Below are 18259 nucleotides of genomic sequence, written 5' to 3'. Positions count from 1 at the left end.
AGCAATTTGGGAGATTTATGAGGTATATAATAAAGCAATAAAAGTAAAACCAGCTCTGTTAGCTTAGTAATAAGAAAATGAAGTTGAAGTAACATAGTATAACTTGTCTAAACAACATTTGTCAGTAGAGATTTTCTTTAGCAGCTTCACATCATTTGATTTTTAAGTCTATTTTCTTTCTGCAGCTACCTTTCCCACAATATGCAATCATTTATAAGTTGGGAGTAACAGCACACACACTGACTTAACCTGTTTTCTGCTAACCTACATACACATAGCTATGAAACGAGCTCGCAAATTACAACTGAAAACAGTGGGTTTCAAAATTAGTTAGTCCATAATGCGGCAAAATGCACTTTTAAGGGTGTCTAATCTATTTGATAATGAGAGGAGATATTTAATTAAGGATTAGTCTTTTTGCAGACAGACTCACTTTCTTTTAATGGTTTCAATTAAGTCTTACTAATACTTTATCTTATACTTACCATGCACAAAGTACCGTGAAATCTGCTCAGCAGATGAGCAGTTCTGGAAAACTTTCCTTACTAGCTAATTTCTCTAAGAAATGATATTTATTATGTAACTGATGTGTTTTCAATTTGCCAAATTAAATTGTGAGTGTATCATTGATATGAAGACTAAAAACAACTTACCTACAGTGTTTGGTTGAATAAAATATAATGTAAAGTTTTGTATAAAGTGAAAATGGAATAACACTGGGTTTTTGCCTAGGGTTGTAAACTAAAATATAATGCAAAATAGAATCAAATTTATTTTTTCCTTTTTCAAAAAGACATCGTAGGGAATTAGCAGGTGCTACAACTATACCTACATATTCTAATGTTTGAATTTTAAACCAAATTAAAGCAAAAGCACACTGTCAAAAGAAAGCTTGAGAATAAATATTTAATTAGATTGATATTTGAAAAGCAGTGGAGATCTGGTGATTCTGACCCCAATCTCCCACTCAACTTAAAATATCTGATGATCTGTTTGGTAAGTATAAATATCTTAGCAATCCAGCTCAAATCCCATCTTCTCTTGTAAAATTCATCCTGACCTGTGTAATTGTTAATTCTCTGAATTCTATGGCAATTGAGCTTGGGTCATTTCACTAAGAAGATGAAATAAGTGAAGGTGAATAGCTATAAAGGACTACAAAATCATAAGATGGTATTATTACCATGTGCTCTGGCCATGGCAGGCACTCAATAAATATTGCTTGAAGGAACAAATAATGCTGTTTGCTAGCTGTCTGATGAAAGCACAGCTCAACCCCTGTACCCGACTGTGTAATTCCTAAGAATCCAGCCTATTTGCTATAGAATACCAGCTGTAATGTTAATAAACTCTGGAACTTCTTATAGGTAACACATAGTAGAAAAATCACCCAACTGGAAAGTATAAATCCTAGCTCTAGCTCTGCCAGTAAATAATCTTAAGATCTCTGGACAGTCAACTAACCTCTCTGGGCCATGGTTTTCTCATGTTTAAATGAAGAATTTGGACTAGATGATCTCTAACTACTGCCAGCCCTAACAAGAGAAGTGCTGTTGAAAGACCCTTACAATATTTCCGGATGGTGGCAAAGAAATCATAAAATTTGATAGCAAACATATTTCAGGAATATTGCTGGGGAGGCAAAAAGAAGTGATTTTTGAAGTTCTGTGTTCACTTGAGGGAGTACGCTTAGCAGGATTATAATGCTTTGTCACCTCATGCAAAAAACATTTAAGTTGGAAGAGGTACTATCAATAATAAGAACAATCATCACAGGCATAGCCTGGGACTCCCTGGGGCAGCCTGAGATATATGGTCACTCTATCTTTCTCACCTTGGATAGCCAAATTATTGTTTCAGACCGTAACATCTTCAATTACATTAAAATCAAATTCTCTATTTTACCACAGACTTACCTTCAGACAATGAAGCAACTAGAAGATATTACAAATGTCACCAGATGGGCCTTCAAATAAATTCAAGTAAGTATTTTCAAAGGCTGCTTATTGCCACAGGTGACTTCACAAAAAAAATCATAGATGAAAAGGAAACACTTTTTCATTTTTCTTTAGTGTACTATACAAAAAGTCCGGGGCTGGGCGCGGTGGCTTACGCCTGTAATCCCAGCACTTTGGGAGGCCGAGGTGGGTGGATCATGAGGCCACGAGATTGAGACCATCCTGGCTAACACGGTGAAACCCCGTCTCTACTAAAAATATAAAAAATTAGCTGGGCGTGGTGGCGGGTGCCTGTAGTCCCCGCTACTCCGGAGGCTGAGGCAAGAGAATGGCGTGAACCCGGGAGGCGGAGCTTGCAGTGAGCCCAGATCGCACCACTGCACTCCAGTCTGGGCAACAGAGAGAGACTCCATCTCAAAAAAAAAAAAAAAAAGGCCATATTGTATATGGACATTTAAAAAACATCATTGATACTAGCGAATAGGTCCCTTTAATCCCGAGCAGAGGTGTGAAGCTAAGGATGGAGGAGAAAGGTTTCTAAAATAATGCGTCCCCTACTCTGTGAGCAAAAAGGCAGCTTTGGACTTACTTGAATCCCTTTGGAGTTAGGATGCACTTTGAGTCATGCTGGCAGGGGTTCAGGTCCTGGGCACAGAAGTCCAGCTTCTCCTCACACAACTCACCTGCAACATGGCAAACAGTGTTAGCTCATAGAAAAAGGTCAACAGGCTTCCTGCCAGCAGACTGTGTCACTGTCATGGGTCTTAGAGGTTAGGGCAGCTTGTGATTTAAAACAAAACAAAGCAAAAAACCCAAAACAAAAGCCACATGGCATGGAACTAGATGGTCCATTATCCAGTTCTGGATCTGCTGCTAAGTAGTGTTGTGATTTTGGACAACAGGACTATTGCGATCTGTGACTAATAGAAGCCCCTTCAGAATATACTATGGGAATTAGGAAAAGGAAATCTGAATGCTTTTCATTCCTGTTGTTTATTTTGGATTTTTTTTCTTGATATATAGCATGGATACAAAGGATAAATAAATTGTTAATGATTATTCACAAACTGAACCCACTCAGGTCACCAGCACCCACATCCAGAAACACACCACGTACCAACACCCCAGAAGCCTTCCCCCGGGGTCCCTGCAAAGAGGATCACTATCATGACAAGACCATAGGCTAGCTGGGACTGTTTCTGAGCTTGACATAAATGAAATCATTCCATATGTACCCTTTTATGCCTGGCTTATTCTACAGTTTTATGTTTGAAAAAAATATTCTCGAATCTTCATAGTCTCTGGTTTTAAAAGTCTAAAAGAAAAACACTTTGTTTTCTTCTTAGGAATCATTGCCGCAGCTCAACAGAATGCTTCTTAGACTCACATCCTCTGACATAAAAAGAAAAAAGTAAAAGGAGACTCGATCCAGAGAGAGAGAACTTAGATTTTTTCCATGAAAGTCACCTAACTCATGAAATAGAACTTCTGTCAACAAATGAGAGCTGAAGGCATAACCACGCAGATTCTAGGTACTCTTTGTTGAATCACATGACTGATAATTTCTTTAGAAAATTTCTTCTGATACCAAAAACATGGTTATTATTTCAGATACATTAGACCAAATGTAATTTTCATTTAGAAGACTTTCCCAATTGCTGTGAAAGTATTAAGGTGACTGGAAAGGTATTCAAATACATAATATATATTAACTTACATAATACATTTTAAGTTATTTTTACCTTTTCTATTTTACTTCTACTTTCGAATTGTTTTCTATGCAATAAATAGACAAATAAAGTGACACATCTATAGGCAGCTGTTCATTTCCAGGAAACTACTAAACCTGTCATTTGTAACAGCATCGGTAAAAATTTCAGGAGTGTGAACCTTGGAACAGCACCCCTTTGTTACAAGGGGATCCTTTTAAAGTAATACTCAGCTAGTTGGTAGAAATCATTGCTTGACAACTAAATGTGGCATATTATTTAGACTTCAAGGGTCTTTTCCCAGGATGCAAATTAATAAATGTATTCATCTACTTATTACATCAATCTGGTGCAGGATATTAGTTTTAATCTGTCTCTTAAAAAGAACTAATTGCACGGAAAGTCTCATATATTGCTTCTATAAGTTTTCAGGGATCTGAAAGATTTTTAGCAACATGCATGATGAATGATTTTTAAACAGGTTTATTTAAAGGCTTGTGATTTCAATTAGTATTACTCTAAGTTGGATACCTTGATGAAATGCGTTCATCATATTTTATCAGCCTACTATGATGAAATCACTTTCAGTTTCTAACCAAATCTATCTGATGGAGATATAGGCTGTTTATAGTAGTATCTATCCAAGACAGTTTGTAAAAACTGATGGAAAGAAGGACCATCTGAGATACATAATAAATGTAATTTTATGTACTTTTTATTTTATGCCTAAATAAGACAGTGTTTTAAAATTATAATAAAGGGACATGTTTTATTCCTTATTTACTCTGATACAATCCAACCCAATCCATCCAACCTAAGTCACAGTCCATAAGGATTTACTGCATGATGTTGTGCTAGAGGCCGGGGCTACAAGGATGAATGTAATGGGCTCTGCTCCTAATCAGTTCTCAATCTACCAGCAGAGAAAGTCTTGAGCTAGGGAAAGAACAGAGAAAATGAATTTCATCTCTAAAAAAATAAAACTGAGAGTTGACCCTTGTCTACAAAGAATTACTCCATAGACTTGATAATGGAAAGGAGTGAACAAGGACAAAGTTCCAAGAAACTGTTAGCTAACCAGATTGTTAAATCTCTAATCAACAGCTTTAGACTAAGCATGCCAACTTGAACATAAAAAATGACATCAATGTCAAGTATTCTTTATCTCTATAACAGTAGCAAAATAGCAATAATCATTATTGAGATTGTATATGATACTTCTTTGTGACCATTACATAGCTATACACCTGACTTTAGTAAGATAAGTTGATGACTTCAAAAATGATTTGATTTTCGGCCAGGTGCAGTGGCTCACGCCTGTAATCACAGCACTTAGGAGGCTGAGGCAGGTGGATTGCCTGAAGTCAGGAGTTCGAGACCAGCCTGGCCAACATAGGGAAACCCCGTCTCTACTAAAAATACAAAAATTAGCCAGGTGTGGTGGTAGGCGCCGGTAATCCCAGCTACTAGGGAGGCTGAGGCAGGAGAATCGCTTTAACCTGGGAGATGGAGGTTGCAGTGAGCCAAGATTGTGCCATTGCACTCCAGCCTAGGCAACAAGAGCAATCAAAAAAAAAAAAAGGTTTGATTTTCTTTACTATCACCAAAACTTACAATGCTAAGAAATATTACAAAAACATTTTCTGCATCCAATTACTGCCTAACTTGCTTTAAGACCAATCTTCCACCCTACATTCATGTCACCTGGGTCTGTTTACTATTTCCTGAATTTATTTTAACTCCATGCCTGGGCTAATGGTTTCTCCTTTTGCTTTAATAACATCCTTTCACAATTCTGTTGTCATTTTTCTCATCCATTATATGTCCCCTTCTTTACGGAATCATGCCAGATCTTTTCAACTATTTCTTCTCTATCTCTAATTTTATATCGTGTTTGACTGTGCCTGGCTCATGGCATATACATGGTATACATTTGTTTATGTACTTAATGAGCATTTATATGGTTCTTACTACTGTATGCCAGACAGTTTTAAACATTGTATAAATATGCAGTCACTTAATATTCATTATAAGCATATAAGGTAAGGTTTTAGGGTTGCACTGCTATGTATGCATTTTATATTACTGGTGTTTATCTGATTCTCTTTCCTTGACTGTAAAATCACTAAGAGTAGAACTCTTGCCACATTTGCTTTTGTTTTTTTTCCCACAGTGTGGTATGCTGACATACTCAAATAATAGTTACTAAAAGGAAGAATCATGCTTTAAGGCAAGAGCTCTATTTTGTTGACCTGTAATCAACTCGGGTTTCATTCTAGCCTTTAGAGATTAGTGTAATTTTTTGCTTAATTACTCACTCGTGATTAGTAATAAACGCTATTCTCTTTAAACATTACTGTGAATTTTCCCTGACTAAATGTTAACATGAATGTATTCATTGGACTGTTTCTTTAATTTTCCTTAATTATATTGGATTCTGCTATACTTGAGGGAAGGACAGCTTTCAAAAGAGTGCAACAGTGGTGAGATTCAGGAGCTCAATAAAAGAAGGGAAACTTAGCAAGCTCCTTAGACAAATACTGGACTGCATATCTCCTTCTCAACCAGTAAGAGGAAATTGGACAGCTAAAAGCTGCACTGGTTTTCCAGGAAGAATAGAGATAAAATGACTAACATTAGTCAGCTAATGTATTTTTAGTTACCAATATTGAAAAGTTCTCCCAAACTCATAGTATTGTGAGGACATGATGCCATTTTTACCTGGTTTTTATTTTTACTATAAGTTTAGTCAGAGCTAGTACTCAGTTAGTGGAAAAATAATAAAAAAATAGGGCAATTGAGTTTGCTTTTGTGATGGCTCAGGGCCTGAGATAATATTATCAATGGCTGCCTCCCTTCCAGAGATGATAAAGTGTGAGGTGACAGAGAGGAAAACTGGAAATATTCTTATTTGACTATACAGAGTTAGTGTTGTAATTGATTACCCCATAAGCAGGTCTTAATATGTTTAAACTGACATTAAGAAAGATAAATCTATCCATTGGAGTGGTTTGGGGCAATGTGGTTTAATATAGGTTAAATGTTGGTGCCCATGAGCCTCTCAAGAGATAGGAGCCTAGGCAAGCCTTGACTCTATGATCTGGCTTCAACCCATTCCTCTAAATCCCAGGAAATCCTATTTCTTTATTTTCAGCCATGGACCCTTAAAACTTCCCAATAGGGTGGAACACAATCATTGCCTGGCATTTGTGATTTCACTTTTGATCAGATGAACAAATTAATTTTCCTTATGATTCTAGTTTTCATTTCTTGTTGGTAAGAGGTGAAAACATTCTGAGTATATGTATATATGTTGGTTGTGTATGTTTTGGAGAGAAAACAAAGAGTGGTCAATCAGGGGGTCTATGGTTACCTTTTCAGGATAAGAGAGGTTAATAAATGATCTAGTATAATTGATACAGAGGTTTTTTTTTTTTTTTTTTTTTGGAGATGGAGTCTTGCTCTGACACCAAAGCTGGAGTGCAGTGGCATGATCTTGGCTCACTGTAACCTCCATCTCCCAGGCTAACGCGATTCTCCTGCCTCAGCCTCCTGAGTAGCTGGGATTATAAGCACGTGCCACCATGCCCAGCTAATTTTTGTATTTTAAGTAGAGACGGGGTTTCACCATGTTGGGCAGGCTGGTCTCGGACTCCTGACTTCAAGTGATCATCCCACCTTGGCCTCCCAAAGGGCTGAGATGACAGGTATAGAGTTTTGTCTGTTTCTTAGATCACCTCTTCCTGATTTTGCCTGTCAGTTATACATGGGACACAGCAGGACAAGAAATGACCAAGTTCTACAGCAACACTATTACAACTTGTGAAAGAGCATGTCAAAAGTGATACCCACTCTTGTAAATGGGAATGATTTTTCAGACTCACTCTTGAAGAGGAGGTAAGATGCTACTTACTGAATGTCTGTGAATGTATTTCTTCTGAAAAATTGCATGGAGTGGTAATGTATCCATTCACCCTGGCTTGCACGACTCCTGGTTTACACTTGTTGTCCCAAGGTAATTGTCAATAGTGTGCCTGGGCACTCACATAATTACCCCGATTTGGATGAGAAATGTTATGGGTCGCCTTCCAGGTGGAAGAGTAAAAGCTGGATCATCAGAATTGATAATACTCTGCAGTGAAGAGTGAATCAGCATAAAGAGATCTTAGGGAGTAACTGTCCTTACTGGGGAAAATGACATTTGGGTAGTTGTATTACTGTCTGGGATGGCCTACAATTGTATGCAATATGTGGGAGTTGACTGGTTGCAGAACTATTTTATTGTTCTCGGCCTCAGTTCTTAATCTGTAAACTGAGGCTCTGGAATTAAAGATGTGTAAGGTCAACTGTGGCTCTGAAAAAATCTCTTTTTTTAAATAAAAAGGAAAATGCTTCTGAAGATATGGATAATGCAGACAGCAAGTTACCAGAGGGAGTATCACGCTTAGCTGTACAAAACAACATTACTGCATTCAGCGGTAAAAATAAAGTGCCAGCATGTGCTCAGAGCCCCCTATGGTACCGATATTGTGAGTGTTATTGCATTGAGGAGGAAACTTCAATGCACATTGATGGTTTTTATGAGAAATAATACCTGGAGCTTGGCCTTACCTTCTGCTTCATTTTAGATCTATGAACCTAACTGTTTTGTTGTTGTTGTTTTTTTGAGACAGAGTCTCACTTTGTCACCCAGGCTGGAGTGCAGTGGCACGATCTTGGCTCACTGCAACCTCCGCCTTCTGGGTTCAAGTCTCCTGTCTCAGCCTCCCCAGTAGCTGGGACTACAGGCGCACAACACCATGCCCAGCTAAATTTTGTACTTTTAGTAGAGATGGGGTTTCACCATGTTGGCCAGGATGGTGTCATCTCTTGACCTCGTGATCCACCTGCCTCGGCCTCCCAAACTCTTGGGATTACAGGTGTGAGCCACTGTGCCCGGCCTGAACCTGTTTTTAATGCTCGTTCCTTGTTCAACACAAAGGGGCCCTTCCTATTACCTTCATTTTTACTTCCTTCCTAGTATCTTAAGTTATCTTTTCGTTTAAATTTGTTACCATACTAACTGAAATAGTTTTAGAACTATTCTACAAAGTTCTTCCCTGATACTTATAGAATGATCTGCCTATAGCTTTTTCAAATAATTAAAACAGCAAATCAGATTTTTAACATCACCATATATTTTGAGTCCCAACTATGTATGGGGACCTGTATCAATGCTAGAAGTATAACGGTAAACAACAAACTACTCCTATTTCCATGGAGTTTACGTATGAGAGGAGGGGGAGACAGATATTAATTCAGTAATTTCCCAAGTACAATAGTCTCCCTTTATCAGCAGCTTTGTTTTCTGTGGCTTCAGTTCCCCACTGTTAACAGTAGCCAAAATGTATTAAATGGAAAATCCCAGAAATAAACAATTCGTGTCTTGAACTGTATGCCATTCTGAGTAGCTTGGTGAAATCTTGTGCCATTCTGCTCCATCACACCCGGCACGTAAATCATCTCTATTCAGGGTATCTGGCTGGAGAAGCCTCCTGCCCATCGGTCACTTATGAGCCGTCTCAGTTATCAAATCTACTGTTGTGGTATCACAGCCTCCTGTTCAAGGAAACCTTATTTTACTTAATAATGGCCCCAAAGTGCAAGAGTAGTGATGTCGGTAATTTGGACAAGCCCAAGAGAAACTGTCAAGTGCTTCCTTTAAGTGAAAAGGTGAAAGTTCTTAATAAGGAAAGAAAGAAAAACTGTACGCTGAGGTTGCTAAGATCTACAGTAAAAATGAATCTCCTATCTCTGCAAAGTTGTGAACAAGGAAAAAAGAAATTCAAACTAGTTTTGCTGTCATACCTCAAAGTGGAAAAGTTGCAGCCACCATGCATGCTAAGGGCTTACTTGGGATGAAAAAGGATTCAGCGTGTGGGTTGAAAGACATGAACAGAAACATGTTCTGATTGATAGCAACTAGCTTCAGTACTATCTGTGGTTTCAGGCATCTACTGAGGGTCTTGGAATGTATCACCCGCAGATAACGAGGGGACTATTATATATATAAAATTGCCTCTGTGCTGAATGCTAAGCAGGAACATTTTATGGGGCTCTAGAAAGGGACTGTTTGCTCTGAAGAAGGACAGGAGAGGTTCTTCTGAAGAGGTGAGACTCAGAGGCAAGGGTGAAGTGGAGAATGAAGAGCTCCGACAGAGGCTTCTGCAGGAGGCAGCATGAAGAACAGGAGCCCTGAGAGATGGGAGTAAGCCTGGGAAAACACGGTGCCAGAGGAGCCCCAGAGGCTGGCTGGGTCACAGGGTGGAAAGTCTTCATTCTATGAATAATGGGCTGCCACTGAAAGGTTTTCAGTAGGGGCATGGCCAGATGACATGTGCACTTTGAAAAGAGCACTCTGGCTGGGTGTGGTGGCTCACGCCTGTAATCCCAGTACTTTGGGAGGCAGAGGCGAGCGGATCACCTGAGGTCAGGAGTTTGAGACCAGTCTGGCCAACACGGTGAAACCCTGTCTCTACTAAAAATACAAACATTAGCCGGGTGTGGTGGTGGGTGCCTGTAGTCCCAGCTATTCGGGAGGCTGAGACAGGAGAATCACTTGAACCTGGGAGGCGGAGGTTGCAGTGAGCAGAGATCGCGACACTGCACTACTCTAGCCTGGGCAACAAAGAGCGAAATTCTGTCTTTAAAAAAGAAAGAAAGAAAGAAAGAAAAGAGCACTTTGTCTCCATTGGAGGATGGCAGATTGCATAAGCGGGGATACACATGAGAGGTGACTGCTTATGCAGGGTAGGGGTGGGGTGGAGGTATACATGGCCCAAAGCAGTGTTTACGAAGCAAAACAGATGAGACTTTTTGATGGACTGGATAAGCATGGGGGAAAGAGAGAGGGGGAGTTGTCTGGGACGTCTATGATTCAGGTATGTATATTGGGAATTACCTTTTGGTGACATGGAGAACAGTGGAGGTAGAACAGGTTTTCTGGTGCAAACACAGAGTTTAAAATACAGTGAGGTGGTGTTGAGGATTCAATTGTGCCCCTCAAAGCAAAAAAAAACAACAAAAAACTGGTGTGTTTGAGACCTCTGGTACCTCAGACTGTGACCTTATTATGAGATAGAGTTTTCACTGAGGAGAGCAAGTTAAAGTCATTAGGGTAGGCCCTAATCCAATATGGCTGGTGTTATCAAAAAGGGAAACCTGGATACCAGGAAAGACAGGCATAGAGGAAGACAATATGAAAAACAGGGAGAGGCCAACTAGACAGGCCTGGAGAGACATTTCCCTCACAATCCTCTGCAGGAATCAACACCATGGACACCTTGATTCCAGACCTCTAGCCTCCAGAACTGTAAGACAATAAAACTCTGTTGTTTAAGCCTCCAGTTTGCAGTAATTTGTTATGGCAGCCCTAGCAAAACAATACAGGTAGTAAATTCCAAATCACTGGAAGTTTATGGTGGGGAATAAAACTTTCAACTTACGCCACTATTTCTTCCTTTTTTTTTCTTTCATTTTTATGTCTCTTTCCTCTCATTTTATTTCATGTAGCTGTCTTCTCCTTTGTCTCAAGTTTTCTTTTAGTACTATGAGCTTCTCCAATAGTCAGTCTGTAATAAGCGGTGCACAAAGGAGAGGGAATGGCCCATGACAAGGCTCCCTGTGCTTCAAGAGAGTCAAGACGTAAGTGGAGCACAGTAGTGTAGATTAGCTCTACATGTGCTGCCGTGGCCAGAAGTCTCTCTGCAAAGCACTGTGAGTTGTGCTTGACTTGGACCAATCATCACTTACTCCTCTGTGGGAGGGGAGCTGGTGTTAGCAGTTAGGGCTTGCAGGACAGGCTATCCAAACAATAACAACAAGTCTTCTCTTCAAGGTCTTAGAGATGGCAAAGGCAAGAGAATCATAGACTACTGTGTCTTGCAGAAGAGAAAGTGAGTCGAATGCCTGTGCCATCAGTGTTTATGGTAAGTTTGCAGATGTGCTTGAACTTTGAATGACAGCTGCAATTATTAACTACTTGTGTGTGTGTGCATATATATACACACACATATATATAGATATATACATATATAATATATATACTATCATTAAATATAAAAGTAATCCTGAAAGTGTTTTATTACTTTATATCATATCGGCCAGGCATGGTGGCTGATGCCTGTAATCCTAGCATTTTGGGAGGTCAAGGTGGGTGGATCACCTGAGGTCAACATGGTAAAACCCTGTCTCTACTAAAAATACAAAAAATAGCTGGGCGTGGTGGTGCACATCTGTAATTCCAGCTACTTGGAAGGCTGAGGCAACAGAATCGCTTGAACCTGAGAGGCGGAGGTTGCGGTGAGCTGAGATCATGCCACTGTACTCCAGTCTGGGCCAGACACTGTCTCAAATATATATCTCTCTCTCTCTCTCAAATGTAATATATATCGTATATCATATATGATATATATGAACCCAGGAGGTGGAGGAGATATATCATATATGATATATATATTTGAGATATATATTATATAATATATATTATATATATCATAGATTATAATATATATTATATATATCATATATATATATTAGCTGGGCATGGTGGTGGGCACCCATAATCCCAGCTGCTCGGGAGGCTGAGTCAGGAGAATCGCTTCAACCCAGGTTGTGGGGAGGGTGTAGAGGTTGTAGTGAGCCGAGCTCATGCCATTTCACTCCAGCCTGGGCAAAGGAGTGGAACTCGTCTCAAAATATATATATATATAATGTCAAAACATCAAAACTCATCATAAGTGGAGGATATTTGAGTTGATTTACATTTCCTGCACATCCTGTCAGATTTCTTAAATGTACTTTTTCTTTAAAATATACTGCTTTAACTCATTAAGCATTGTTGAAATTTCTTAACTATAGTAACTTTTTGACAAATGAATGAATAATGAAGATAGTATATGGTCCATGAGAGTTAACATTAAATGTTTCCTGAAATGAATAAGAATAGTTTAAAAATAAATTTACTTATAATAGAATTAGTTTACATGTACTCTCTCAGAGTCAGGTTTTTTATTTCACCAACAAAAGCTGCTTTAGTGTAATTTTCATTATACTCCTTGGGAGACATTTTTTGTGCTAGATCTAGCAAATGATTGAAGGATGAGTATGACAAAGCTTTACCCTGGAGAAGTTACTATACGGAGAATTTAGAGAAATAAGATCAACATCTAATTTTCTACTGTCTGTTAAGTTCCCTTAATGATTGACATACGGGTAGCATCCCGGCCTAGAAACTGGGCTAAATAAAATTATTTTTAATTATTATTAAAAACTATATTATACAGTTCTGAAATACATTATTACCCCTGAAGAGATCGTTCTCTTTGCTAAATAAGCCGTGTTAATTACAGAGAGGAAAGTTTTGAAGAATTGTTGGCTGGGCTATTTTTTCTTTTCCCAGACAGAGTCTTGCTCTGTTGCCCAGTCTAAAGTGCAGTGGTGCAATCTCAGCTCACTGTAACCTCCGCCTCCTGGGTTCCAGTAATTCTCCTGCCTCAGCCTCCTGAGTAGCCGGGATTACAGGTGCGGACCACCATGCCCAGATGGTTTTTTTTTTTTTTTTTTTTTCTTGTATTTTTAGTAGAGATGAGATTTCACCACCTTGGCCAGGCTGGTCTCGAACTCCTGGCCTCGTGATCTGCCTGCCTCGGCCCCCCAAAGTACCAGGGTTATAGGCGTGAGCCACTGTGCCCTGTCTTGGCTGGACTATTAATTGCTTTCTACCTACCAAGAAATCTGGGCAATGGGATATCTCATCTCGGCTTATTTAGTCCTCAAAGCCTGCTTATCAAAATGGTGGAAGCCTGCTTATCAAAAAGGTGGATCATTTTGTCCCCAGATTAAGATTTCTGAAATTTTCTGACTCAAATCACTGTTAAAAATATTAATTTGTTTTACACTAAATGGATGTTGAGTATCTCTATTTAATTTTCCCCAAAGTTAGCTTTTTAAATTCAAGTTGGGCATGTCTACAACAAAATAATTTTAGATAGCAGTACATGGTGTTGCTGGCACACATAACTCTTGCTACTGTTGCTACCTTCTGCTAATGTAACTAGATTAGCTGATTCTCTCTTTGAAATAGATAAAAATCTGAGTCCATTCTGGATATCATAGATGTACGAAAGAGGTGGTGAGGGTACTGGAGCTGATATTGCAGCCCATTTTTATTCCTATTGTAACTTGTAACAAACTTTTTTTTTTTTAGAAGAAATAATTATTAATATTGATAATAATGAAGGAGAAATTTAGGATGGCAATCTGGATAACTGGACCAGAATTCTAGTGTTGAATGTAATCAGTCAAACTCAAGAAAGATTTGAATAAATGTACTAATTTCATTCTCTTTGAATTAACTCAGCAAGGGAAGATATCAAAATAAGCAACCCAATAGATAAAAAATACGATTTAATTTCTTAAAAGTATGCGACTTGAGGGCATGGGATACCTTTATATTTATATTTTTGTATCTCTCCATTCCCATTGCATTCACTAGCAAATTGTCTGGCACAAACTAGGTGCTGGATAAAAAAATAGGAAAGATAGCACTTATTTGATTGCTTCTGACAGGTAAATGCTTTTTAAATGTTAACGGAGACCCAGATCACATAAAGAACAATGTAAGGAAGCAAAGAGAGAATTAAAAAACTGGTAGCAGATTTGTGTTCTGAGATGCTAGCCCGAGGTGTGCCCTTGCAGGCTGGATGAGATGGGTAATCTGTTCACTTCCAGATATCCCTACTGCATTTTTATGCCGAACAGTTACCATTCCAATAAAGGATGGAGACTCTGAGCTCCATTATCAAGAAATTGCACTTGTCAGCACTTAAGTGGCACGTTTGAGGAAGGTTAAGATGAATGGACCTGAATGTTTATCATTACCAAATTTTGTAAATTCGATCCAATTCTGATTTTAAAAAGTATACATTTCCCATTTGTTCTTTATTTATAGAAACAGAAACATTCTCTCTCCTCCTACAGACCATGCAGTATGGCCGAGAGATTGATGATCTATAGCACAGGATAGACATAGCTGATGAGACTATGGGAGTCATCTCAGGGCAGCTTCATTAAGCTGGACCTGAAAGAAAAGTATATATGTTTTCTCCTTTTTTGCTAAACCAGACCAGCCCTATTTGTTACATTCTCAAGGTTATAATCCCAGGCACCACAGCACAATAACACAGGCAGATGCCCAGTAAGATGCATTAGCCATTAACAGATGTGATCTTTGTGTGCAATAGGTGTAAAATGGGACACGTACATCATCGGAGCACTGCCATAGAGAAACCACGTGAGATAAAAGTTTATCAGAATTCAAAATAGGAAGGTTCAAGAAAATATGCTATACACGTAGGTATTTAGACGTTTCAAAGAAGGGCAATCAGTTTTCGGTTCCTATTTTCGTTTTCTAAGTGGTATGAAATGAGTTGCTTGAGTCTGTCAGAGAGCTTGGTCAGTGTCCATATTCAGAAGGAGTGTTTTTCTTTACCTACAAACTAGTAAAGTAGCTATATTCTATTATTAATGTTCTTGGGATATGAGAATTGATGGTTGTATACTGAGAAATATTTGACCTGATCTGACCTTGCGGTAAAGAAGCAAAGCCAAAGAGTTTGCTCAGTAGATAAGGGTAACGTTTTATGGATTTCTGTATCACTTTCAATATTTAGCATGGTGTCCTGCATAAGATGTTTTCTCAATAAGCATCTGGCATATTTTTAAATGGGGGAAAAAAAAAACTTACCTCTCCAAATAAACAAACACAAAATGAAGTGTTTTTCAGCATTTCCTTATTGGAACACTGAGGCTAAATAATATAGCCAATTCCAGCAACTACTGAAACTTCAGAAAATATTTAACTCAGTTTTCAAAATATTTTCAAACTTCATATTTCAAAATATTTCAAAATATTTAACTCAATTCAAATTAGATTGAATAAGACTTGGTTAGACTAAATTGTTGTTCTGGGCTCAGTGGGCACTGCCTATTAACTAAAGAGAAAACAAGATCTTTAAAACTTTTTTTGAGATGAAAGTGCATTTAAGAAAGTTTTGAAACATTGGAGGATGAATACAAACCACATAATATCACTAGGCTGCCAAAGTATTCTCTCTAGTAAAAACAGACGGCAACTTACATTTCCCTTATTTGAGGCTCACAAGTATGTCAGCATCTATAATGACCTTGATATAAAGACCTTACACATCTCGAAGCAGAATTAAAAACAGAAGTCACTGTTACTAAGAGATCACGAATATCTAAAAATATACACAAAATCTACAAATCCAGCTCAGCCAAATCCAAGAGCTCTTCAGCATTGTGTATTTCCTTATGTTTCAAAGTAGTGTATGGGGGCAAAGAGGACCAAAGACCTATCCCTAAATAAAATCTTTCTATATGAAGTGAGTGTACAAAGTAAAATTAAAAACAGTAATAATAAAGACAGACAATTCTAAACAATATGGGGAGAGAAATTTCCATTCTATACATAATTTACCTTATGTAATTTTCTTTATAAAAAATTAGAATACAGAATTCCCATAAGAATTCTTCTGCCATGGGGAATGGCATCAACTATATCTGAACCATGTTACCGTAGTGACGATGTTTGGAATTAAATGATGCAAAATTTAAACCTGTCTTACAGGGCAGCCTTCAATATTTCTGGAGTATAGACATTTACCCATTCAAAGTGTTTTCCGATACATGGTTACATGTTATTCTCAAATGTCTATGTGAATGATATGACAGATATCATTGTTCCTGTTTCACAGAAGAAAAATAAAAGACTGGGAGGTATCCCAGAGTTTATAAATATTTGTGCCGGGATGAGAACCTGAACTTTCCCCCTTACCTACACAAACTAACCACCTGCCTTATGGGATAAAAGGTAGCCTAGTTCTCGGGGAGAATTTATTCATTAATTGTACAGGCTTTCATTCGGTGCTTTTTTCATGTCTAGATAAAATAGACGGCTTGGCTGCACTTGAATTTTGTGGGTACAGCTTTCCTTACATAAGGACAATTGTGCATAGTGAGCCGAAGAGACAGCAGGAGAGCAGAAGGAAAGCTTGTTTGGCATAAACCATGAATGAGAAATAAGCTATTGTGAGACAGAAAAGAAGTTGTGCCTGAAGAAGGCAGCAAGGCAGAAGGGACAGGCTCCAGCAGAGGCCCCCACCCCAAAGTGCATGCTTTGGGGCCAATGAGACATGGGTTTGCATCTGGGCCTCCACTTACAAGGCGCATATCCTTGAACAAGTGGTTTATCGTCGTTTCATAGAAGTTTTTGCCCACCTTTGTGTTGTTCACATAAACTACAGAGTTCTTTTAAATTAACAGCGCATCGACTAATGATGTACATTCTTCTTAAGAAAATTCCCCCAGGTGCTAGAAAAAATAGAAATTCTATTTCCAATTAAGTTTTGAATTAAAAATATAGAGAATGATTTGACTGCTTTTAAAAGCAAATTCAGTCAGCAGCAAATTCTTGGAAAATAAAAGGGAGCTTTTATAAACATAAGCATGAAATTTAGTCAACACATGAAACCACATGGTGATTTAAAACACTCGTACTGCCAAGATTGTTTCTAAGAGTATACACAACAATTTAAGGACATATTCCTGTGATGGAATAATTGCTATTATGTTTCTGAGATAGACTCAGCCCTTAGACATCCCTGACCAGGCCATCAATTGCTTAGTACTTGTAAAGAGAAAAGATGCCATTTGACCCAGGAAGGTATTAGATGCGTTAATCCCCAGAGAATAGCACATGTTATATTGTTACATTCTAACATATGAAACCATTTTCTTTTCATGTTTTTCAACTTAACTCTGCACACTGTAAGACTAAGTCAGCAAACACAGTAAATCATCCAAGCAACGCAACAGAGGAAATGAAACCCACAGCAAGAGAAGACAGAAAGACCTGCTAGATGATAACCTCTGTCTTTTTTGTTGTTGTTGTTGTTGTTGTTGAGAGCAAGTCTCACTCTGTTGCCCAGGCTGGAGTGCAGTCGCGTAATCTCAGCTCACTGCAACCTCTGCTTCCTAGGTTCAAGTGATTCTCCTGCCTCAGCCTCCTAGGAGTGGCTGGGACTACAAGTGTGTGCCACAATGTCCTGCTCATTTTTGTATTTTTAGTAGAGACGGGTTTCACCATGTTGCCCAGGCTGGTCTCAAATTCCTGGGCTCAAAGGATCCACCTGCCTTGGCCTCCCAAAATGCTGGAATTACAGGAGTGAGTCACCATGCCCCAGTCTATAATAACTTCTTTATTATTCTCATAATCCAACTGCAAATGCTTCAGATACAACTGGAACTATCAAGACAAGCACACATTGTGTTCCTTTTAGGACATTGTGCCTGCATTTCGTACTTGAAGACTTTTAGTAAGCTGAATAATTAACAATCTAATGTAATTAGTTAAAACTCTGAGTCTTTAAGATAAAATGTCATAAATATTCCATGATGATTTCCCAGACACAGCTATCACTCTAATAATTCTACGGCTTACTTTTATGGGCCCTGATGTATTTGGGGAGCTGG

The 18259-nt window shown here is 38.5% G+C and overlaps 1 protein-coding gene across 4 annotated transcripts in view; it reads right to left on the bottom strand.

The window, feature by feature from the left end:
• The window catches only part of SLIT2 (slit guidance ligand 2), a 370465-nt gene that overhangs the window by 28155 nt on the left and 324051 nt on the right, over nucleotides 1-18259 (bottom strand). For all 4 annotated transcript variants that reach the window (XM_015138091.3, XM_015138093.3, XM_078002599.1 and 1 more), the window contains one exon: nucleotides 2548-2641. In XM_015138091.3, the coding sequence (XP_014993577.2) occupies nucleotides 2548-2641 (94 nt within the window). The remainder of the gene's footprint in view (nucleotides 1-2547; nucleotides 2642-18259) is intronic.

The sequence above is a fragment of the Macaca mulatta genome, chromosome 5 (assembly GCF_049350105.2).
Source record: "Macaca mulatta isolate MMU2019108-1 chromosome 5, T2T-MMU8v2.0, whole genome shotgun sequence".
Lineage (NCBI taxonomy): Eukaryota > Metazoa > Chordata > Mammalia > Primates > Cercopithecidae > Macaca > Macaca mulatta.
Note: the sequence above shows the minus strand (reverse complement) of the source record. Positions and strands in the feature narration are given on the sequence as shown.